Below are 24270 nucleotides of genomic sequence, written 5' to 3' on the forward strand. Positions count from 1 at the left end.
TGAAAATGGACAGAAACCAACTGGTTTATAATTTAGTTGAGCACAGTTAAAACTAGTCCAAACCAGTTGGTTAATATGGAAAATGGACGAGTTTGGTCACTATCCAGTTGAACCAGTTGACACCAGTTAACTAGGTTCAACTGGAATTTTGACCTGGGCAGGGCGAATCAGGCCTACCACAAAATAGTACAGCAAGGGTTTCTTTGGGTATGGAGGGGGTACCACGATATACAACACGGGTGTCATTGGGTGTTGGGGATTACCCAGAGGTCAACATTCCAGTTGAACCTAGTTAACTGGGGTCAACTGGTTCAACTGGTTCAACTGGATAGTGATCAAACTCGTCTATTTTCCATATTAACCAACTGGTTTGGACTAGGTTTAACTGTGTTCAACTAGGTTGAAATTATAAACCAATAGGTCTCTGTCCATTTTCCATATTAAAGCAACTGGTTTTAACTGTGTTTAACTAGTTTATCAACTGGTTTTCAACTAGTTCCAGTTAAACCCAGTTTAACTAGGTTCAACTGGAATTTCGACCTGGGTAGGGCCTATAGGGAGCTCCTACCACAAAATACAGCATGGGTGTCGGAGATAAGTGGGTAGGCCGCTCTACCACAAAGTACTGCTATCGTGTTGGCGATAATTGGGGGTAGGCCCTACCACAAAATACAGCATGGGCGTTATTGGGTGAAGGAAGGGGGTAGGCCCTACTATAAAGTACAGGGTGCCATTGGGTGTCGTAGATGAGAAGGTAGGCTCTACCACAACACAGCATGGGTGCCATTGGGTGTCGGAGATAATTAAGGGGGGTAGGCCCTACCACAAAATACAGCATGGGTGCCATTGGGTGTCGGAGATATTAAGGGGGTAGGCTCTACCACAACACAGCATGGGGGCCATTAGGTGTCGGAGATAAGGGGGTAGGCCCTACCACAAAATACAGCATGGGTGCCATTGGGTGTCGGAGATATTAAGGGGGTAGGCCCAACCACAAAATACAGCATGGGTGCCATTGGGTGTCGGAGATATTAAGGGGGTAAGCCCTACCGCAACATACAGGGTGCCATTGGGTGTCGGAGACCGGGGTACGCCTAGTGCCAATGGGTGTCGGGGGTAGGCCTACCACAACATACAATATGGGTGTCATTGGGTGTGGGGATGGATAGCATAAAATAGGCCTACAATTATGCGTGTATTTGTGTGTGTGTGTGGAGAGGGAATAATATATAAATCAGTCCAATTAAAGGATTAAAATCTGTGTTTTTCTTTATTATGAAGATCATGATCTCAAAGTCAACATCAACAAGGCTTTGTTTGGGGCGCTATATCAACTTTCGTGGTGGAAGTTGCTTTTTAGACAATCATCTAGAGCCCGGTTCATACTTCCTGCAAATGCGAATGTGACACAAATTTTGACGTAACAAATTTGCAACTAATTATTTGAAACTGTTGAACGTTGTTCAACTTCTTCTCAACATTCGCTGCGAAAACGGCTATTTGATGTCAAAATTCGCTTTGCATTGGCAGTAACAATTAACCGGGTTTTAGTTGTATTGACCCGCCAGTCAATAGTTTGGTAAACTTTGTACTAACTAATTCCAGCAACTACAAGAAAATAATCCCTCGAAATTGCGTGGTTTTCCTTTTACCTCGTCGACTAACATGGTTGGCCATTCATGGGAGTCAAATTTTTGACTCCCATTAAAGGCCGACCGTGTTTGTTCGCAAAGTATAAGAAAACCACAAACTTTTGAGGCAAATTTGTGTGGATCATTGTATTCTACTTTTAAAATATCTTTCTAACCATATGCATTTTATAACAAACGGTTTCAAACGCTTTTCAAAGACCAACTCGACCGATCCAATGCAGCGTGTTCCTTTAAGACCCCAAACCTAAAAAAACCTAGTAAACAAAAATTTAATACAAACAAAACCAATATAATAAAGGCACTGGACATTCCAGGTACATTGTTCTGTGACCAGTCAGGGAGTTTATGGGTTACTTTGTTCCCAATCCTTTGTGGACTTGGCCCAATTTCATGAAGCTGTTAAGCAGAAATTTCTGCTTAGCACATGTCTTTGCTGAGCAAGAAATGGCTGTGGTACCAGTCAAGGCAACGGTTACTGTATGGTGTTCCGGCTAGTAACCTTTTTTTTGCTAAGCAAGTAATTTTAGTGCTAAGCAAGTTTCTGTGCTTACAAGCTATATGAAATTGGGCGCAGCTAGCTGGAAAAGGACGTCCATTGCTCGTTTAGCGTTTACGCCCTCCTCTTTCCTTGAGACCGAGCTGCAAGGTGCATCCGTTGCCAAAATTATAAAACGCCAGCGTATTTGAATCCTTCACGAATAACCCCTGCATTGAGAGAAAAAGAGAAAAACCAAATTGGTCATGATTAATGGATTTTACAATTATTATAATACATCATTGTAGGCCATCAGTGCAAATGAATGTCACATTTTCCGTGAAACTGAGTTAGAATTTTATGCTTTTTTCCAACTCAATTCACTTTATTCGATTCAATTCAATTTATTTCCAAACCCAAACAAATAAACAAAACACTCAGGTAGTGAATAGAGAATTATATTTTACAAGCAAATGGAATAATGATAATACATGAAGTAATACAATTATACAATATTTACAAGCAAAGGCAAATTATAAATTACAACCAAAAACAGAGCACAAGGTGATGGAGTTGGAGGGGGCCCATTAAAAAGCAAAGCTTGTCGTGTATGGACCCCCCTAACGAAAGCAACGAAGCAAAACTAATAGGTGGCGAGAACGAGTAAAATGTAGTGGCATAAAACAAATCAGTTATAGTTATAGCTTGAGTTTTTTTCTGAGTGATGTTACAAGATTGTCCACATTTTTTAGATATCGCCAAAAAAAACGGAACGAATATGTCTACGCAGGAAGAAATAATCCCAACAGAATTACATAATCTGAGAGATGTCACAGACAGTAAAATTCTCAAATTCAAATTTTGGGGTTTAAAAAACAGATATCTTTTTCCATAACCGCAGTACTTCAAAGTAAAAAGTTTTTCAAAATGCAGCATACTCTCCAAAGCTGTTGTACTTCTTACCCAGTCATGTTTCATTGCCACAAATTTCCAGAGTCATTACTGAACGTAACACTCCCCTGTAAAGCACAAACAACTTACATCAAACTGCAACTTCTGTTTCCCTGCCGGCATGCTAGTCTCCTCGAAGATCTTGGCCTTAATAACCGAGATGGTATCGGTCAGTGGTAGGGTCATCTGAAGGGCTTGACCGCTGCACTTCCATTCAGGCTTATCCGGCATCGGAGGTACCATCACCTGGAACGATACTGGACCCTGAAATAACAAGAAAGCGGAGAGCTTAGTGATAACATCTAGAACTGCTCTTCTTGTTGGCTATAAAATAAGGGAACGATTAAAAGGTGGAGAAAACGAGAAACAAGAAAGTGGACAGGGAAACCAAATCTTATTTCTAGCCAAGTGAACCCAGTGGCATACAAAATTCAGTTTTATTACCTAACAAGGTCCCCTTTGATCCTTTAAGGTGTACCCAGGGGTACCCAGTGACACCCAATAGGGTACTAGACACAAGGAAATTGACAAGGAAAACCAACCTTATTTCTAGCCAAGAAGTGCAAAATATCAGTTTTATTACCTGTAAAACCTAACAAGGTCCCCTTTGTTCCCTTAAGGTGTACCCAGTGGTACACAGTGACACCCATTTGAAAAGGGTATATGACCCAAGGAAATGGACAGGGAAAACCAACCTTATTTCTAGCCAAAAAGCGCCCCTCTGATATACAAAACTGTTTTATTACCTCTAACCTAACAAGGTCCCCTTTGCTCCCTTAAGGTGTACCCAGTGGTATCCAGTGACACCCATTTGAAAAGGGTTTATGACCCAAGGAAATGGACAGGGAAAACCAAACTTATTTCTAGCCAAGAAGTGCCCCTGCTGCACACAAAGTTCAGTTTTATTAACTTGGAATCAAAAGATCCTCTTTGCTCCCCCTTTGTACCCAGTGGTTCACCAGTACCTACATGTAGTGGTACCCAGTGACACCCATTTGAAAAGGGTATATCACACAAGGAAATGGACAGGGAAAACCAAACTTATTTCTAGCAACAATTTCTGTGGTAAAACAACCTCAGGTTGATTATCTAACACGGTCCCCTTTGCTCCCTTAAGGTGTTCACAGTGGTACACCAATACCCAGTGGTACCCAGTGGTACCCATTTGAAAAGGGTATACAACACAACAAAAATTGACAAGAAAAACCAACCTTATTTCTAGCTATGAACAGCTCCTCTGGCATGAGACTCTCCTCGGTCTTTTGTTTCTTCATGGGTGGCTCGGGGATATCCACCCCAGGAGGCATGGGTCGACCCGGGCGCATGGGTGGCCCCCCTGGCATACCCATTCCACCCATGGGTTGACCCATTCCAGGACCTAGCATGTAACAATCAAAACAACTTTTAATTTTGTGTTCTTGAAAAGAAAGAATGGTGGGACCATGTAATAAAGCCTAGGAAAAGAAATGATTGTTTCTTGTATATCACTAAGAAAAAAAGGGAATCGGTTGGAAGGGTGAAAAACTGGAAAAGTTTTAACAGGGATATCTGCAAAGTATGCACAAATTCCTGAAAATATAGTCTTGCAGGCCTGGGTTCCCCCTTAATCTACAATGTTAGGCATTACAATGTGGGAGGTTTTACAAACTCTGTGCATCACCAGAAATACAAAACTGTCGGTACAGGTTTGGACACATTATTGACCGATTTATACTGCCTGCGGATGCGAAGCGAATGTTGACGTCACAAATTGGCAACGGATAGTTCGCAGCAGTCGAGTTGTGCTCAACTCTCTTGCAAATATCACAGCGTAAACAGGGTTGTGATGTCAAATTCACGTTAAACTCGCTTCACATTCGCAGGAAGTATGAACCGGGCTTATACGCCAGATGTATGTAATGTACTGACCTCGGTTCATGAAGCGAAGCGGCGGTCCCGGCAGGAGTCCGCCTCCCATCCTGGGCATCCCGACCGGGGGCTGAGGCATCCTGGGCGGCATAGGGGGCCGTGGAGGCATCTGCATCAAGGACCCCCTCTGCATTAGGGGCATACCGGGCGGCTGGAGGGGCATACGGGGTTGGTACTGCATGTGTTGTGGGGCGGATGATTTGGGCGGCTGCGGGGGCGGAGGGATCGGCATTGAGGCCTGCGGGTGCTGTTTGGGCATCGCAGGGCGGGGCGGGAGGGGCTTGCCCTTGTTTGACACCGGCTGGGGGCCGATTTTCTCCTTTTCTTTGTCTGGTCTGTTAATTGAAACAAACAAAAATAGATATATATAACAAGACAACTTGTATAGAAAATATTTCTTACAATTTTTCTGCGACGCAAAAATTAGCAGGACCAATGGAACCAATTTCATAGAGGCACAAAAACTAGCTAAGCACAAACAAATTTTGCTTACCAGAATAAGGTTACCAGAATAAGGTTACCATTCCACATGTACAATATGTAACTGGTATCAAGCTCCTTTGTGCTTAGCAGACAATTGTTAAGCAATATTTTATGTTAATGCAGCATTATGAAATTGAGGCATTGGGCCCAATTTCATCTCAGCAGAAAATACTGCTTAGCAAATTTCTTTGGTGAGTGGGCACCAGTTGCACAAGGTCAACATAATGGAATTTCAGCTGGTAACTAGTTCATGTTAAGCAATTTTTTTTCTGTGCTTAGCAAGTTTTAATGCTTACAGACTTGATGTAATTGGGCCCTAGTCTTGAGAGTAGTTATCTGTATCTGTATTTGAGTTCTGCAACAAACTCCTCACAGGATATGCAAGTTGCACGGCCCAATTTCATAAAGCCTGTAAGCACAAGAATGTGCTTAGCATGAAATTTCTTCTTTGATAAAAAACAGAATTACCAACCAAATTTCAATTTGTTGCATATTGCTTTTTACTGGCATTCAGCTGTTGTTATGCTTATCCTGAAAATCACATGAAAATTTGGTTTGAAATCGTGTTTTTATTAAGGAAGAAACTCCGTATTAAGCATATTTTTGTGCTTACTGGCTTTATGAAATTGGGCCAAGGTGTGGTATGGCAAGTGGACAAAAATTAGTGGTGAGCTCCCCTTATAGTCCTTTATCAAGCTGTCACCATTTTGGTCATGTTCCCTGTTTCCAATATTAACAGTAATGAATACTAACATGCATTGCGCATGGCACCAGACTATTATTTCGTCGAGCCTCAGTTTGGTTACGATGAGTTGGAATGGAGTCAAATCAAGATGGCCACACCATGATAAAGGTCTATGAAAGTGGTCCTTTGGATTTTAATAATAATAATATCAAAGTCTTATATAGCGCACGTATCTACCAAACAAGGTACTCAAGGCGCTGAGTATATACAAACTTCCAGAAAGATAGGTTATTACAGCGATGAATTCTGAGACCCAATTATTTAGCACCTTATAAGGGATTACAAGGTGCTACGACGCATGCAGCAGCCACAGCCAGGAACACCAGGGTGAACCCCTTCTCTTTTCGAAAAGTGCACTGGGTTCTTTTACATGCGTTACACAACACATGGGACCAACGGCTTTACGTCCCATCCGAAGGACGAAGCAATGGTAAAGTGTCTTGCTTAAGGACACAGGTGTCACGGCTGGGGATTCGAACCCACACTCTGCTGATCAGAAACACCACAGTTTGAATTCGGTGCTCTTAACTTAAGGGTGGCACGGTTGGCTTGTGCGTAAAGCACTCGCCTCTCACCAAGGTGACCCCGTTTCGATTCCCGGTCGGGGCCATGTGAGTTGAGTTGTGCGTTGGTTCTCTGCTGTGCCACGAGGGTTTTCCAGACTTTCCTCCCTCAGGAAAAATCAAACACTTTCGATCTTGGCTGTGCTCCGTGGTCATAATGGGTTGATGTGGCTGGCAGCTGAATGCGCCCTTGCATGCCTGCTTCTCGAACACGTTGTAGCCGCGTCCTTCGCAATTCAGCTCTTAGCTGCGAGTAAGGATGATTAGCCCCCCCAAATTATTACTAACCGCTCGGCCACGACACTTCCATTTTAACTAACCTACATGTAGTTCATACTTACACTAAACCCTGTGCCTTATGCAAAGCAGCGATCTGTTCGTCTATGGTGATATTGGCCTGGGCTTTACGTGCTGTGGCTTCCATACTGTATCCAAATCAAATTAAGTACAGGGGTGAGAGTCATTACTAACGAAAAAGTCTGAAACTGGAATAATAATAATAATAATAAGACTTGTAATGCACACATATCCACCCTGCTTGGTGTTCAAGGCGCAGTAAACCAAAACAAAACACAACACAAAGAAAAACAGACACAACAAAACTAGTCATTGAAAACCTGTGACATAAGATAAGTTTTGAGAAGAGACTTGAATTTTGCGGTACAAACACAAGATCGAAGATCGAAGATTAAGTGGTAGAGAGTTCCATTTCTTCCAGTTGGTAACCCCTGGGGTTATAGATTCCAAGGAGCTTTTGGAAACAGTTTCCAAAGCAATGTACGATTTCTTTATTTGTGGAAATAAATATTGTCTTATTTTCTTCACTAGGCCAACATACAAAGTCTGAATTCAGCCAAAAATCTGAACAATCTCATCCCTGTGAAGTATAACTTGACATTAGATATTAAATTCTGTTGGACAGGGAGAAACCAAAAAGTACCAAATGAGGCAACAAAGGTTCAATACATCTGCGGTTATGGAAAGGTTTGCGGTAACACCATGTAATGACTATCTCTAAATGAGTTGGGGTGGTTCTGAAAATAAAAAGCGAATCGCCATCTTTATATTAGATCCGGTTGATTTTATGAATGAACCGAGTGACACTGTCTAAAACTTAAATCAATCCGCCCATACGTCACCCGGTTTCCTAACACACGAGGCAATGGGTCACAAGATCTCATTCACAAACGAGTGTCCACAAACTAACAGCGCCCTCTACCGGTCGTCATTCACTATTCGTCCAGCACTATTTTGATCTTTTTATTGGGAGGAGGGTCGCCGTTTGCAAAAAACAGAGACATTGACAAAATAGGGAGACCGCAATCAGATTGCTCAGCTGTTAATGCGCTGGCACATTGATTCAGAGATCGCAGGTTCAAGTTGCGTTTAAGTTCATCTGTCTTTGTTGAACCGTTCTTCCCTTTCCAGTAATTGGGGGGTTCGTCTGCTGTTGGTTTGTACACACAGTTTCCCTTGTGGTTTATTACTTAATACCAACTGACCTTGCCGAGTGACCATCCCAGATGACCTTCTGTTTGGTCTTAGTATCATCCTCTTCACCCAGCTGTAAACAAAAAACAATGAGTATTGTTTAGTTAAAGACACTGGACACCTTTGGTAGTTGTCAAAGACCAGTCTTCTCACTTGGTGTATCTCAACATAAGCACAAAATAACAAACCTGTGAAAATTTGAACTTAATTGGTCGTCAAATTGTCAAAGTCGTCAAAGGGTGTCAAACACCCTTGTCTTGTCACACAAAGTGGTGCCCTTTCAGATGCTTGATTTCAACCTAGATCTCACCTAGAGGTTATTCACGTGCCCAACATGTGTGCCATGCGTACAATCTATGAGTTTTCATTGTATCGTCATCGTTTAACCTCCAAGATGACGGCTGTATGACGTCAGTGAATAAATGGATTGCAATAGGCGTCATCGGCCGCCATATTTGAACGCTTGAAGAGCTCCCATTGGCTGAAAGTACACGCGTGCACTTTTCCATTGTTTTCAAAGATGGCAGTTGATGACGCAAGTTGCAACCCATCTTTAAGATCCATGGTGACTGAAAAGAAGGAGTTTTATTATAACCGTACCTTTTTACCGATTTGTGTCTCCACATCACCCTCTCCGAAGATATCCGTACGTCTCTCGGCGAGAAGCTTCAGACTTTCTTCGATGGCCATGCCCGGAGCGAAGACCTCCTCCTGGGCTTGCTTCTCCTTCTGGCGATCTCGCTGCTCTATCCAGCGAGGATCCAATAATCCTGAAGAAAATAAAATAAATTGACTTTAAGACCATTTCATTATATAACAACAGTAATATAGTATTCATGATCACATGGCATTTGGCAATATAGCGCGTATAATCCCATAACTTACAAAGCCAAAGGGTGCATGGGGTTCTTTTGTAGGCTTGTGTACTGTTGTCTACGTCCCTAGTCATCTGTGGAAATCCGCCTACACACTGGTAACACAGACTACCACAAAGTACATCATAGTGGCCTCTTATATAGCCCTTATATCCGTTACTCAGTGACGCTCAAACCTCATGTTTACAACAGCTTAATTCTTTTCTTTTTATCGAAATGATATTTGGGGTTGAACAAAGAATTGACTAGAGTGGGATTCGAACCAACGACCTCCGGATTATTGTGCCGGCGCTCTACCAACTGAGCTATCTAGCTATATGTTGGCGGTGTCCCTATTTTGTCAATATCTTTTTTTTTTTTTTTTTTTTCACCAAGGAAATTATCCATTAACACTTAAGACCTGACCACTCCTAGGGGATATGATTAAACAACAAAATGGATCATGACAAACAACATTGTTTCAAATACTTACCGATGCGCATATGTTCTGCCATCTTACTGGACGCAATCTTCTCACCGGTGATGGGGGAGATCAAGTAGTTCTCCTCAGACTCTGTGACTTGCTTCGGTGCTGCCACAAAAATAAATAAAACAAACGTTGAAGAGTTTGGGTAGTTTTTGTGCGACACAAAACCCAAACATCCACAGATTTACAATGTTTTTTTGCACTTACACAACCTAATTTCATGAAATTTCATTACAAAGGCACGTGAATGAATCCATTGACTGTCCGAAATGGAATGATTCATCAACTCTTTCAAGTAGACAGAAAAACTGAAACTTCTTCATTGTCTTCTCACCTTGTCTAGATGCTGAAAAGGCTTTGACAAGTATTTTCATAGATGCAGATGTAGATACATACAGGCTTTTTGAAGCATGATATGGGCTATTGAAAGATACAATATTTGGCACCTATACACAACCTTATTTCATGAAATTTCCTTTAAATAAAGGTCTTGGGAACGAGACTTTCCCAAATAGAAAAACGAACAAAACTCACCTTTAGGATCGTAATTTTTCCTGATCTGAACCTCTCCTAGCTGAGGTGGAAGCGGGGGCGGTACGGCTGAGCCAGGGATGGATGGGAGAGGAGGGGGCGACATCGTCAAACGACGACCGTCTTCTTCTTCATCACTCTCATCCATATCAGAATCCTATCAACAAAACAATAATAATAATATTATTATAATAGTGGCTTCTTATAAAGCCCGCATTTCTGTCACTCAGTGAAAATCAAGGCACTTTAAAGGCAGTGAACACTATTGGTAATTGTCAAAGACTAGCCTTTACAGTTGGTGTATCTCAACATATGCATAAAACAACTAACCTGTGGAAATTTGGGCTCAATCGGTCATCAAAGTTGCGAGATAATAATGAAAGAAAAAAACACCCTTGTCACACGAAGTTGTGTGCGTTCAGATGGTCGATTTCGAGACCTCAAGTTCTAAATCTGAGGTCTCGAAATCAAATTCGCGGAAAATTACTTCTTTCTCTAAATCTATGGCAATTCAAAGGGAACCGTTTCTCACAATGTTTTATAGCACCAACCTTACTCATTACCAAGTAAAGTTTTATGCTAATAATTTTTTTGAGTAATTACCAATAGGGTCCACTGCCTTTAACATACAGTATTTCTTTGCAAGGTATGTGGGACTACGTTTGAATTATTATGCGCAATATGCTGCCTATCAAAGAAGAACACCGAGACGAACCCCTTCTCTTTCCGATAAGCGAACTGGGTTCTTTAACGTTTGTAACACAACACATGGGACCAACAACTTTACGTTCCACCCGAAGGAACTGAAAGACATCCATGGGACTCAAAATCAAAGTCATTTGAACAAAAGTTGCTTTCAAAATTACACAGTGAAGTATTGTTAATCAATTATAAAAAAATTAAAAAAAGCTGGGCTTGTCAAGTCACAGGTTTACTGGCCCGACACTTAAAGGATTTGGGTACTTTTTGTAACACAAAACACAAAGTCCACGGATTTACGCTAAACTTACACAGTTTGAAGATAATGATAGTAGAAAGCGTACCTTAAAATATTAGTTGCTGAGGTGCTGTAGTTTTTTTGAGAAATGAGTAAAACAATGTCATGAAAATACGTTTTTACATGCTAAAATAATTTTCGTCTCATGATCACTGAGACGAAAACTATTTTCATGACGTTGTATTACTCATTTCTCAAAAAATTAAGCACGTCAGCAAGTAATATTTGAAGGGAAGCTTTCTACTATCATTATCTTCAAACTGTGTATGTAAATCTGTGGACATTGTGTTTTTTGTCCTACCAAAAAGTACATAGACCCTTTAAATCACTTCCTCGGGCCGGCAGTCTACTATACAATTCTGCCCTGGTCCCGTGTCTTAGGATTGTCACTTACCCCTTCATCCATATCTTGTACTTCAGTGTTCTGATCAGCGGGTGTGGTCGTCTTCTCTTTGGGCGTGGCACTGGGTGTGTCTTTCTTCTTCTTGTTTTTCCCTTTTCCATCCTCCTTCTCACTGTCCTCCTCATCACCGCTTTCAACCTCCATCTCAACATCCTCTTCTTCTTCCAACTCCTAAGATGAGGAAAAAAGGCAAGAAATAAATGAACACAGCTGAAACTGGGGTAACATTAAAGGGGACAGAAGGGGGTGCACCGTTTTGTTCTAGATGGGATATCAAGCCAGGCTTCCGTTTGCAATTCTATTGAAACGGCATTTTTTAACGCTCTTGTTATGCCATTCGCATTTTTTGCAAGTTTGACGTGAATTTGACATCACAACTCTGTTTTTGCAGCGAGCACAACTCAACTGCTGCAAAATATTTGTTGCGAATATGTGACGTCAATATTCGTACCGCATTCGCATTCGCAGGAAGAATGAACCAGGCTTTACAGAGCATCCCCTGTTTCATTAGAAATATGGACTAGTAAAAAAGCTGATGGACTGGTGCATTTATGACTGGCACTGCTGGCCAGTCACAAAAAAAGGTTGAGGCTGACAGGAGCTCCAGAGTTGCGCCAACCCAAATTCTGTTTTAAGTACATGAAAAGTTGAAAAGTTCTACGTCTGAATTAGTAAGGAGTGACTGGACACGCTAGAAGTCGAAAGATCGCTTGTTGCTCCTTATCTATTTTGAGGCTCTGGACCCCCTGTCTGAAACGGATGTTAAAGACACTGGACACTACTGGTAATTGTCAACTTTGACAATTACTGTTAGACCGGTCTTTTTACTTGGTGTATCTCAACATATGCACAAAATACCAAACCTGTGAAATTTTAAGCTCGATTGGTCGTCAAAGTTGCGAGATAACAATGAAAGAAAAAACACCCTTGTCACACAAAGTTGTGTGCTGTCAGATGCTTGATTTCGAAGCCTCAAAATCTAATTCTGAGGTCTCAAAATCAAATTCGGGGAAAATGACTTCTTTCTCGGAAACTACTATTTATTTTAGTAATTACCAATAGTGTCCACTGCCTTTAAACCAATTGATAAACTTGATAACGACATGAAAAAGTCCTCTTACCCCAAACTGTTCATATCTCTTCTCAGCTAGGATACGTCGCCCGATGTCCTCGGGGCGTAAAGGCGGAGGAAAGTTGCCCTGCTCCCCAGGCTGGAAGTCAACTGTCTCCACCACCACGAAGCCGTGCCAGTCAATCTGGGAGTAGGACACTGAAACCCCAAAACAACTCAGTTAAACACCAATTTTAAAACCCCATGGAGCAAAATGGAAGACAACCAGGGCAGAAAGATTTCCGTGATGTTTAGATGCATGTCTAATTTCTAGCGTATTCAACTTGTGCTTGTGTGATAACTTATATTATCCTTGGACACACATTGGAACAATTTTTTGGGTCAATCTTTTTGGAATTTTTGGACCAGGAGAAAAAAGAAACTTCTATGAAGTAGTAACAGTGTTGTCCAGAAGCGCCGGCTACTTTTTTTATGTAGAATTTTATGGTTTTTCCCCCATTTTTTTTTACAATTTTCCCTAAGCAAAATTACTGTCAACAACTGGGAAACTGTGAATAAATAAATAAAAACTTTCTACCATACAACTCAGTGTTCATTCCTGTGCCGCGCTACAGGAGGCATCAAGTTACCCCATCCATCCAATCCGAACAATTTGCATGTGTCCGACAACCCTTCCCAATAGACCCTTCCCATGAAATATGTAAATTGCACATAGCGTGTGCGCACTAACATTTTGTTTGGCAAAATGAGGGAACATCTGTTTTGTACTGTTTTGTATGCAGCCAATGGCTGCGTTACGTAGACGCGATTGCGCATCTGCTTAGTGCACAACTCTAGGGCGTTTGCCAACCAATAGGGTCCGTACACATGCCTGAATGTAATTAGCATATTTCATGGGAAGGGTCCATTCACATGAAAGAAATATAAATACGTGAATGAAATCAAAGTCTATGGCAGGTCCATTTAACAGTGGCTACATATATACCACAGGCAAGATGGCCGCCAATGGCTACACGTACATGTACATATACCAGTTTTATGAATATTTAGATTGGAAAGATGGTTGCCAGTTGCTACATGTCAGACCAGTCTTATGAATATTGAGATATTGAGATTGGCAAGATGGCCGCTGGTTGCTACATACCTCGTTCTTTCTCTCTCTCCTCTTCTTCCTTCTTGCGTTGTGCTTCTTGATGCTTTGCCCATTGGACTCTGTAGTTCACTGCCTCCATTACACTCTGAGACTGCTCTGAATCAAAACGCAGCTTGCCAAGTAGCTCCTTGGGCGGGATCAAAACCTTTACACAGAAGAAGAAAACACAACAATAACAAGCTATGGGTGTGTTCGTTTAGCTTCCCTGGGTTGACCCCGGTCTGTTCAAATAGCTTTAACGGGGCTCACGTGGGTCAGCCCCAAGTGCCCTGCTTGTGTAGTCAAGGTAGTGGGTCACTTGGGGGTGACCTGAGGTGCATGCCATCACCATGAGAGGGCGAGTGTGATCGTTCGATTAGCTCTTGTCGGGGGCTCACCCGAGTGAGCACTAATTAAACGCACCTAATATGTGGCATGGGTGGCATGGTTGGCTTGTGCGTAAGCGCCAGCCTCTCACCAAGGTGACCCCGGTTCGATTCCCGGCCAGGGCCATAATGTGAGTTGAGTTGTGCGTTGGTTCTCTGCTGTGCCACGAGGGTTTTCCAGACTATCCGATTTTCCTCCCTCGGGAAAAATCAAACACTTCCGATCTTGGCTGTGCTCCGTGGTCATAATGGGTTGATGTGGCTGGCAGCCAAAGGCGCCCTTGCATGCCTGCTTCTCAAACACTTTGTAGCCGCGTCGTTCGCAATTCAGCTCTTAGCTGCGAGTAAGGATGAATAGCCCCCCCCCCCTCCAAATTATTATTATTATTATTATTACAATATTTGGTTTGCGGGTCTTAACCTGGGGTAGATAAATTATTTGGTTTGCGGTAACACCATGTGTGCATCTACTTGCCAGGTAGAGTTTGTTCTTAGAGAAACTGTCTTTCTTTATTCTACTACCACGGAGAATATTTATCGGGTGTTCGGGAGACTTCTCAGTTCTGAAAAGAACTGTCCTGTTCTTTAACTATTACCCGGGCGGATGGTATAGAAAATAGGCTGGGACTACTACTATTGCTTCTCTCCTCCCAGGGGTAAATTGTTACCTGTTAGGGCAGAGATGGTTCTTGCGATTGATTTAGCCGAGTAGCAAATTTTTGTTGCAGAGGCTGTTTACTCTCCAAGGAGCCAAGATGGTATTAGGAATGAATTAAGGCCCAGTGACCAGGGGTAGTAATGTGTGAAGTGCTTTTAGATGCCCTTCGGGTTTGAAAAGTGCTATATAAAAACTGGTTATTATTATTATTATTATGATGTTTATGATATTATGATGCAATCTTTGTACATCCTACAGAGCCGGATCCAGTCTATGGATCTGAGGCGCTAAAGGGGGGATGTTATTTAATGGACAGAATTCTACGTAGTATGTGGGCTGTGCTGAGGAGTGCAATCATCTGGACTAAGTTGATGCTTATGCTGCCAGGGATACGCTCGATGAATTTATCCAGTCCCTTCTTCACTAGTCCTAGAGCTCCGATGACCACTGGTATTGTCTCGGTCTTCATTCCCCACATTCAGTTGATCTCGACCTCAAGGTCTTTGCACTTCGACAGCTTTTATGATTATTATCATCATTATTATTAGAACTTTCTTTGTCTTAACATTTGAGACATTTCCTTACCTTAGTATACTGCTCAACCAACTTGGTGAAGTAAGTAAACATGCTGTGCTGAGGTCTCAAGAAGTCAAAGTGGTAATTCCTCTGCTCCCTGTTCATCAAACTCGTCAAGAATTGCCGACCGTTGCGAGCAACAAACTGGGCTGTTAATTTCACAATGTCCCTGTACGAAAAACAAAATAATAATATAACGCGTTTGTATTCTCCATCGGCCTGGCCGCTCAAGTCTACGCTCAGCATCCGACACTACTCGCCTCATGGAACCAAACTCAATCAAGCTTCTTAAGTCTGCTTCAGGTCGCACATTCTCTCATTTTGCTCCACTGGAATATACTCACCACCTCAATCAGGAAATCTGACTCTTTTCAAACATTCAAGAAGTGTATTAAACATTATCTGTATCCAACCTAATGCGCTGCGTTATTGATGTAGTGGCGCTTTACAAATGCCTCATATGTATGTCAGGTAAGGTAATGTACAGTTCATTTTATTTGCGACCACATACCGTTGGATTCATTATAAAAAATACTAAAAATTACAAAACACATCACAAAAACTTAAATAATCACTAATCAATACATGTATTTACAAGATGAGGGTTCAAAAAGTAAACGTTAAATGACCAAGAATGGCCAGTAAAAATATTACAATATATAGAAAGAGAGATAACCAACAATATTATTTAATAATACTAGTAATGTATGTATGTATAGTGCCTACTGCAGGCAAGCCTCTAAATGCTTTAAAGGAACTGTACACATTTGGGAATTGTCAAAAAAACAATATTATATTCTCACTTGGCGTGTCCCAACATACCAAAAATAACCATGAAGCTTCGTCATTCAGATGGGACGCACAGCCGTTGGTCCTGTGTGTTGTGTAACGCACGTAAAAGAACCAGTGCACTTTTCAAAAAGAGAAGGGGTTTGCCCCGGTGCTCCTGGTTTGATTGGCAGCATATAGCGCCACAGCATCTTTTAAACCTTTACAAGGTGCTTTAAAGGCAGTGGACACTATTGGTAATTACTCAAAATAACTATTAGTATACAACCTTTCTTAGTAACGAGTAATGGGGAGAGGTTGATAGTATAAAACATAGTGAGAAACCGCTCCCTCTGAGGTGACGTAGTTTTTGAGAAAGAAATTATTTTCCATGAAATTGATTTCGGGACCTCAGATTTAAAATCCGAAAGCACACAACTTTGTGTGACAAGAGTGTTTTTTTTCTCGCAACTTTGTCGACCAATTGAGCTGAAATTTTGGTTATTTTATGCATATGTTGAGATACATGAACTGTGAAGGCTAGTCTTTGACAATTACCAATAGTGTCCACTGTCTTTAAAGGAATAAGCGCAGATTTTGTTTGTCATAAAGTAGGTGCGCCTGGTGTTCCTGGTTTGATTGGCAGCATATTGCGCCACATACATGTGCCACACCTTGTAAACCAATACATGGTGCTATGTAAAAGGGGTAGGTCTCATAATTCAAACACAGTCCCACATACCTTCTGAAGCGCCTTGAGCGACGGAAATGCGCACTATTGACCCCTTGCACGCACGTCACACGCGGTGACTGTTCCACGCTCACCATTTTGCGTGGTCAATAGGTTTACGAGTAAACGCCGCGTCGCCTAAAATGCGCACTTCACTGAATAACACACGTTGACATTGACCACCAAAATGGCGCATCCAAGATTCTTCTGATGATGACGTCAGGTGAATAGGGTCAATATAAGAAGCCCCTATTGTTATTATTATACATTTAATCATGTTAGCAACTCACAATTCAAAAGCATTGATGGTAGGTGGATCGGCAACAAACTCCGGTTCTTGTGGTGCCTCTTTAAGGATCAAACTCTCCAGAGCTTGGGTCACTGACTTCGATACTAGAGAAGGAATCTGGAACAAACAAGGGACAACATTTAAGTGGATGATGAAACAATAGGCTCGCCAATCTACCAGGGCCTAACTTCATAAAAACACTGGACACTATTGTTCATTCACATCTCTGAAAACACATCTCTTCCCTGTTTAAGCTTTTCTCTTTTTCTCATGCTTTTCAAACATTGTGTATGTAGCTTTTCCGATAAGATTTTTTTTGTTTATTGTGCATTTTCAGTTTTTGTAAGCGCTGTGGTATAGTTTTCTATGGGGAGCGTTTCTAAATACCTGTTATTATTATTATTATTATTATTATTATTAATGAGCAGGGATTCATCTCATGGCCCAAAACAACATCAACAAAAGGTATCAAAGTGACACCAGGGCCCAATTTCATAGAGCTGCTAAGCACAACAATTTGCTTAGCATGGAATTTCTTCCTTGATAAAAACCGGATTACCAACAAAACTTCCACGTGATTTTCAGGACAAGCAAACAGCTGAATACCAGTCACAAGCAATATGCAACAAATGGAAATTTGGTTGGTAATCCTGTTTGGTATCAAGGAAGAAATTTCATGCTAAGCAAATGTTTATGCTTAGCAGAGTATGAAATTGGGCCCTGCTATTTTGAGTGTACAATACCTTGGTTATGACTGGAGCCGCTAGTGGTTCTTGGGCCTTGCCCTCCAGGAAATCCTGCACCTTGTGTCTGAAGTAGGCATGGTACGGGTCGCCATGGTTCAAGAAGTTGAACTTGGCATTGTTGATTTCGTTCTGTCGGATCCGATGTTCAAATTCCGGGCCTGTAGATAGATAGAATGTCCAACAAAATTATTATGTATAATTGGTTTGCGGTAACACCATGTGTGTATCTACTTGCCAGGTAGAGTTTGTTCTTAGAGAACTGTCTTTCTCTATTCTACTATCGCGGAGTAGATTGTTCGGGTGTTCGGGAGACTTCTCAGTTCTGAAAAGAACTGTCCTGCTTATTAACTATTACCCGGGCGGATGGTATAGATATAATTAACTGTACTACCGCGGAGTCAGTTCTTGAATTGGTCTCAACGTTTCGACTAGCTTGCTCTAGTCATCACAGGAGACTGAAAATTATTGTTAATAAAATGGGTTCTTTTTGGTATTAAAGACACTGGACACTATTGGTAATTGTCAAAGACCAGTCTTCTCACTTGGTGTATCTCAACATATGCATAAAAAAACAAACCTGTGAATGTTTGAGATCAATTGGTCATCGAAGTTGCGAGATAATAATGAAAGAAAAAACACCCTTGTCACACGAAGATGTGTGCTTTCAGATGCTTGATTTCGAGACCTCAAATTCTAAACTTGAGGTCTCGAAATCAAATTCGTGGAAAATTACTTCTTTCTCGAAAACTACGTCACTTCAGAGTGAGCCGTTTCTCACAATGTTGTATACTATCAACAGCTCCCCATTACTCGTTACCAAGTAAGGTTTTATGCTAATAGTTATGCGATCTAATTACCAATAGTGTCCACTGCCTTTAAGGCACTGAACACATTTTGGTGTTTATCAAAGACCAATATTATCACTAGGTGTATCCCAACATGAAATCATAAAATAACAATAATTTGAAAATTTGGGCTCAATTGGTCATCTTTGCAAGAAAGTAAAAAAAAAAAACACTCTTTTTGCACAACTGTGCTTTCAGATGCCTAAAAAGGCTTCACGCTTGAAGTCTTTTAGTATTTTAGTGAGAAGTAACCTCCTCGAAAACGAACTCTAATACAGAGGGAGTCATTTTTCACAATGCTTTAGACTATCAACAGCTCTCCATTGCTCATTACCAAGAATGCTAACATCTACATGTATTGTGAGTAATTAATGTACAAATAATATCCAGTGCCTTGAAATTTGAGTTAAACCATACATACCATTTCTTGCCACAAAGCCAGCCGTCTTGTCGACAATGTCTGGTGATTATTGGTCAGGAAGCTGTAATGTGATGAGCTTTTTTATTAAATCAGCTTGCATTATAACATGAATATTTATTAAAGCCAGTGGACACTATTGGTAATTGTCAGAGACCAGTCTTCTCACTTGCTGTATCTCAACATATGCATAAAATAACAAACCTGTGAAAAATTTAGCTCGATTGGTCTTTGAAGTTGCGAGATAACTATGAAAGAAAAAAACACCCTTGTCACACGAAGTTGTGTTCTTTCAGATGCTTGATTTCGAGACCTCAAATTCTAAACTTGAGGTCTCGAAATCAAATTCGTGGAAAACTACTTCTTTCTCGAAAACTACATCACTTCAGAGGGAACCGTTTCTCACAATGTTTTATACTATCAACCTCTCCCCATTACTCGTAATCAAGAAAGGTTTTATGACAATAGTTATTTTGAGGAATTACCAATAGTGTCCACTGCCTTTAAACAGTCCCACGATACAACCCCAAAGGGCACAACCGGTATACACTGTACACAATCCAGCGTTTGTTTTGACTTACCAATTTGAATAAACCGATCCATTAAGCCCCGCCCCATTACGTATTGACCAATCACAACCCAATGCGCAAAGTCCGAAAAATGAACGTCCGACATGCATGCGCGTATGCTTGGCGTGCGCAACAGAGTCGTGTAGAATGGCATTGGAGAGAATCTCACGTGTGCACCGTGGGTGGAGCCTAATGGATCGGTCTATTGAACAATAACCATGGAGCCAAGTCCACTTCATGTATTGTCTGAAATACAATACAGTGTAATACGGTTGTTTTGAGCTACGTTTTTCTGAATTTCTCGCCTGGAATTTCACGGAGGCTATGGCCTTCGTTGCCCTGGTCTTGGCCCTGTAGCTCTTCAAAAGTTTCCAACAGACTTTTTAAAGCTTTTTAAAAGTCTTTCGAGTGGAAATGCATTTTGCAAAATGAAAATGGCCTTGCCCTCTCAAAAATATTAAATTCCAGGCCTGGCATCTCATTCATTGATGAATCACTTTATAAATAAAATGACTAAAACAATTTCTGAGACACAGAACGTCTCAAAACAATACTACTAACTCTGTGTACATAGATTTAAGAATGCACAACATTATCCATCACTTTATGGTTTGAACATTATGAAATAAATAAGTACCTTATTCACTCAAAGTGGTGGCAGGAAAGGGAAATATTTACCTTTTTGTTTTCTTTTCCACAAATACACAATGCCTTGGCATTTTGGCTATTCAGCAAAGTCAGCCTGAGATGAGGCGGATTGGCGTTAAAGCCTACTAAATTGCGCTTTACTTCGTAGTGCCTAGAAATGGGAAATATTTCTGTATCCTATTCCTACAACCACTTTTTCACTCATTTTAATTTGTTTTAAATAAACAACCGAACAAAAAAGGATCTCATTTTTTATTGAATGAAGATACAACTTTACAAGTTATTTCTATTCATAAATGTGAAAAATTGTGGCAAGATACACAAATTTCCCCCCTAAAAATACTGTATACCCACGACTGAAAATGAAATCAATTGAACTACACAATACTCTTGTCTTTGGAGAATGTTTCTGACCATGATGTTATAAATATAATCGCCTTCTTTGTTCGTAATAACAACAGAACAACAGACAAGTGCGAAATGGGACAAAACAATTAGTGAATAATTGTCTGTCCTGTTTCGCCAGGTTCGTTCTTGTCTGTCGTTCTGTTTTTATCTACGTCTGTCTACGATCTAGTGTTAATGTTATAAATTACAACTTTTTGAAGTTTAAAGTTTAACATGTTTTAAGACTTTCTGTTTTGAAGTTCAGTATTTTGTTTAGGGAATAGGGGGGTAAGGCATTCCTATAAAAAAAATACAATAAGATGTCTTTTGAATAATTTGCCTTTTTATATTTGTCACCTTTTCATGTTTGTTTTTTTCATTGTCTGATTGTGATTGTGTCTCCTTAACATATTTAATTAAAACCGCTCAATTTTGTTATTCTAACTAAGATTTTCTAATTCTAGCCCTAAAGTAAAAAAACTAGCAATTCCACCACTTTCTTTAATAATACTTTTAAATATTATTAAAGAAAGTGGTGGAATTGCTATTAAAATAGACCATCCTTATAGTAACAATTATTTCCATTTAGCAGTAATATGGAAATAAAAGTCGAATTGAATTGAAGAACTGAATGTTTTTAAGGATACTTCTGACCTCTGGTGGTGGATAAATGATGCCCATCATCGGTTTACTCGACGCCGCATTACGAGCTGCCTCGTCGGCATCGCCATCCTCCTGTTTGTTCCCACCGACATCTTCGTCTGTAACGGTCGGGATAACTTCAACTGGCATGGCTGTATATTTAATGGGCTTTTCTCTGGTGAAACGTTGATCTTAAACGATCTTGAACTTGTCAAACTTGCAGTTCTATTCACATTTTCTTGATGCTGGAATAATAAAAATTGGCATTCACAGCCAGCCACACGCCGTCCACTAAACGTTTTTACCTGCTTTCTACTTGCTCGTGTAGAAAGGATAGATTTAGATACGTTTTAAAGGGGGTGGTTGTTGCCAAATATAATACACAAAGGATATTTATCGCCTCCCAAAATATATTTGAACACTTATTTGAGTGTTATTGAAACAATATTCTGATTTAATATGAAAAAAGTAAAAATAAACAACAGAATGGTGGTTATTTTAAAACAAAATTCCTTAAAGCCCCGCCCAAACACCTTGTAACCCTTCTTTCCTGAAACAGCAGGTCGTTTGATGGATTTTGAAAGCCGTTAGAGGGCGCTGTTTACATTTAACGGTGTACCAATCCAGCCCGGTCCTTCTATTTCTATGGCCCAGTCAACTAAGATCCATTTGGTGCTATGCTTTGACCATTTTAATAATTGATATTGAATAGTGTTAATTTGAAATACTTTTCTATATAAAGAAGGAGATATAAAAAAGCAAAAACTTTTTTTTGTTTTTGTGTATCAGTCAGAAATAAATTTTTAACGGTCTCCTTGAACAGCGCCCCCTTCAGGCTAGGTTAGGCTAGTTTAGTTAACGGTCCCCTTAAATAGCGCCGCCTAAAGATTACTGCGAGTCGTGTCCAGTTTATGTCAACCTTTTTCCTTTGGTTGTATCTTTCGCTCGGCCCCAGCGGCCAGTCTATCCGGGACCGTTGGGATGGACTAATTGCTTGCACAGATTCTTGTTCAGGAAGTACGTCATGTATGCGGTGCATAGAATACAGTGTGCCATAACATCGCCCCCTGCCTGCAGCAAAGCATGATGGGAGACAGGGGGGTCGAGCGGGAAGTGATAATCGTGAGCACGAACGATGATGCAGGGTGACCGCAAAGTAGAGGTTGTGTGATGACGTCTGGTTTACCGACCCGTAGGAGGCGCTATTTATGGGGGACCGTTAACAAAACTAGACTACATTCGCCGATGGAGGCGCTGTTTATTGGGACCGTTAATTAAACTAAACACTTCTGACCAATGAGAGCGCTATTTGAGGGGACCGTTGAACACTAAACTAAGGCCATACACTTCGCCAAAATGAGATCTCCCAAATGCTTTGTTAATAATTGCTGTGGAATAATGTTCATTGTAATAACAACAGAACAACAGACAAGTGCGAAATGGGACAAAACATTTAGTGACTAATAACCGCTGTCCTGTTTCGCCGGGTTCGTTCTTGTCTGTCGTTCTGTTTTTATCTACGTCTACGATCTAGTGTTAATGTTATAAATTACAACTTTTTAAAGTTTAAAGTTTAACATGTTTTAAGACTTTCTGTTTTGAAGTTCAGTATTTTGTTTAGGGAATAGGGGGGTAAGACATTCCTATAAAAAAAATACAATAAGATGTCTTTTGAATAATTTGCCTTTTTATATTTGTCACTCTTTCATGTTTTTTTTTTTCATTGTCTGATTGTGATTGTGTCTCCTTAACATATTTAATTAAAACCGCTCAATTTTGTTATTCTAAAAGTTTTTAATTCTAGCCCTAAAAAAAACTAGCAATTCCACCACTTTCTTTAATAATACTTAATAGACCATCCTTATAGTAACATTTATTTCCATTTTGCAGTAAATTATATAGAAATAAAAGTCGGATTGAATTGAAGAACTGAATGTTTTTAAGGATACTTCTGACCTCTGGTGGTGGATAAATGATGCCCATCATCGGTTTACTCGACGCCGCATTACGAGCTGCCTCGTCGGCATCGCCATCCTCCTGTTTGTTCCCACCGACATCTTCGTCTGTAACGGTCGGGATAACTTCAACTGGCATGGCTGTATATTTAATGAGCTTTTCTCTGGTGAAACGTTTGAAAGGGGGGTGGTTGTTTATTACACAAAGGATATTTTTCGCCTCCCAAAATATATTTGAACACTTCTTTGAGTGTTATTGAAACAATATTATGATTTAATATGAACAAAGTAAAAATTTACAACAGAATGGTGGTTATTTTAAAACAAAATTCCTTAAAGCCCCGCCCAAACGCCCTGTAACCCTTCTTTCCTGAAACAGCAGGTCGTTTGATGGATTTTGAAAGCCGTTAGAGGGCGCTGTTTACAATTAACGGTGTACCAATCCAGCCCGGTCCTTCTATTTCTATGGCCCAGTCAAATAAGATCCATTTGGTGCTATGCTTTGACCATTTTAATAATTGGTATTGAATAGTGTTAATTTGAAATACTTTTCTATATAAAGAAGGAGATATAAAAAAGCAAAAACTTTTGTTTGTTTTTGTGTAGCAGTCAGAAATTAATTTTTAACGGTCTCCTTGAACAGCGCCCCCTTCAGGCTAGGTTAGGCTAGTTTAGTTAACGGTCCCCTTAAATAGCGCCGCCTAAAGATTACGTCGAGTCGTGTCCAGTTTATGTCAACCTTTTTCCTTTGGTTGTATCTTTCGCTCGGCCCCAGCGGCCAGTCTATCCGGGACCGTTGGGATGGACTAATCGCTTGCACAGATTCTTGTTCAGGAAGTACGTCATGTATGCAGTGCATAGAAGACAGTGTGCCATAACATCGCCCCCTGCCTGCAGCAAAGCATGATG

The 24270-nt window shown here is 40.7% G+C and overlaps 1 protein-coding gene and 1 non-coding gene across 3 annotated transcripts; both read right to left on the bottom strand.

Annotated features, from left to right (window-relative positions):
* Window positions 1–1886: 1886 nt before the first annotated feature.
* Window positions 1887–23509, bottom strand: LOC117299402 (splicing factor 3A subunit 1-like). 2 transcript variants are annotated; one of them, XM_033782943.1, is made up of 17 exons: window positions 23356–23509; window positions 19164–19202; window positions 17895–18055; window positions 17153–17268; window positions 15374–15533; window positions 13757–13910; window positions 12662–12810; window positions 11532–11711; window positions 10144–10297; window positions 9616–9714; window positions 8869–9038; window positions 8280–8341; window positions 7119–7202; window positions 4987–5321; window positions 4290–4456; window positions 3169–3342; window positions 1887–2357 (listed from the first exon to the last, which is right to left on the bottom strand). In XM_033782943.1, exons 1-17 carry the CDS (start codon window positions 23498–23500, stop codon window positions 2256–2258), a joined length of 2451 nt encoding a protein of 816 aa, XP_033638834.1. In that variant the 5' UTR covers window positions 23501–23509; the 3' UTR covers window positions 1887–2255. The 2 variants fall into 2 exon arrangements, with proteins under 2 accessions (XP_033638834.1, XP_033638833.1); XM_033782942.1 differs by lacking the exon at window positions 23356–23509 and adding an exon at window positions 21412–21705.
* Window positions 9386–9458, bottom strand: Trnai-aau. The gene has a single exon. It is a non-coding gene; the product is annotated as a tRNA-Ile (tRNA).
* Window positions 23510–24270: the final 761 nt, after the last annotated feature.

Source organism: Asterias rubens, chromosome 14 (genome assembly GCF_902459465.1).
Source record: "Asterias rubens chromosome 14, eAstRub1.3, whole genome shotgun sequence".
Lineage (NCBI taxonomy): Eukaryota > Metazoa > Echinodermata > Asteroidea > Forcipulatida > Asteriidae > Asterias > Asterias rubens.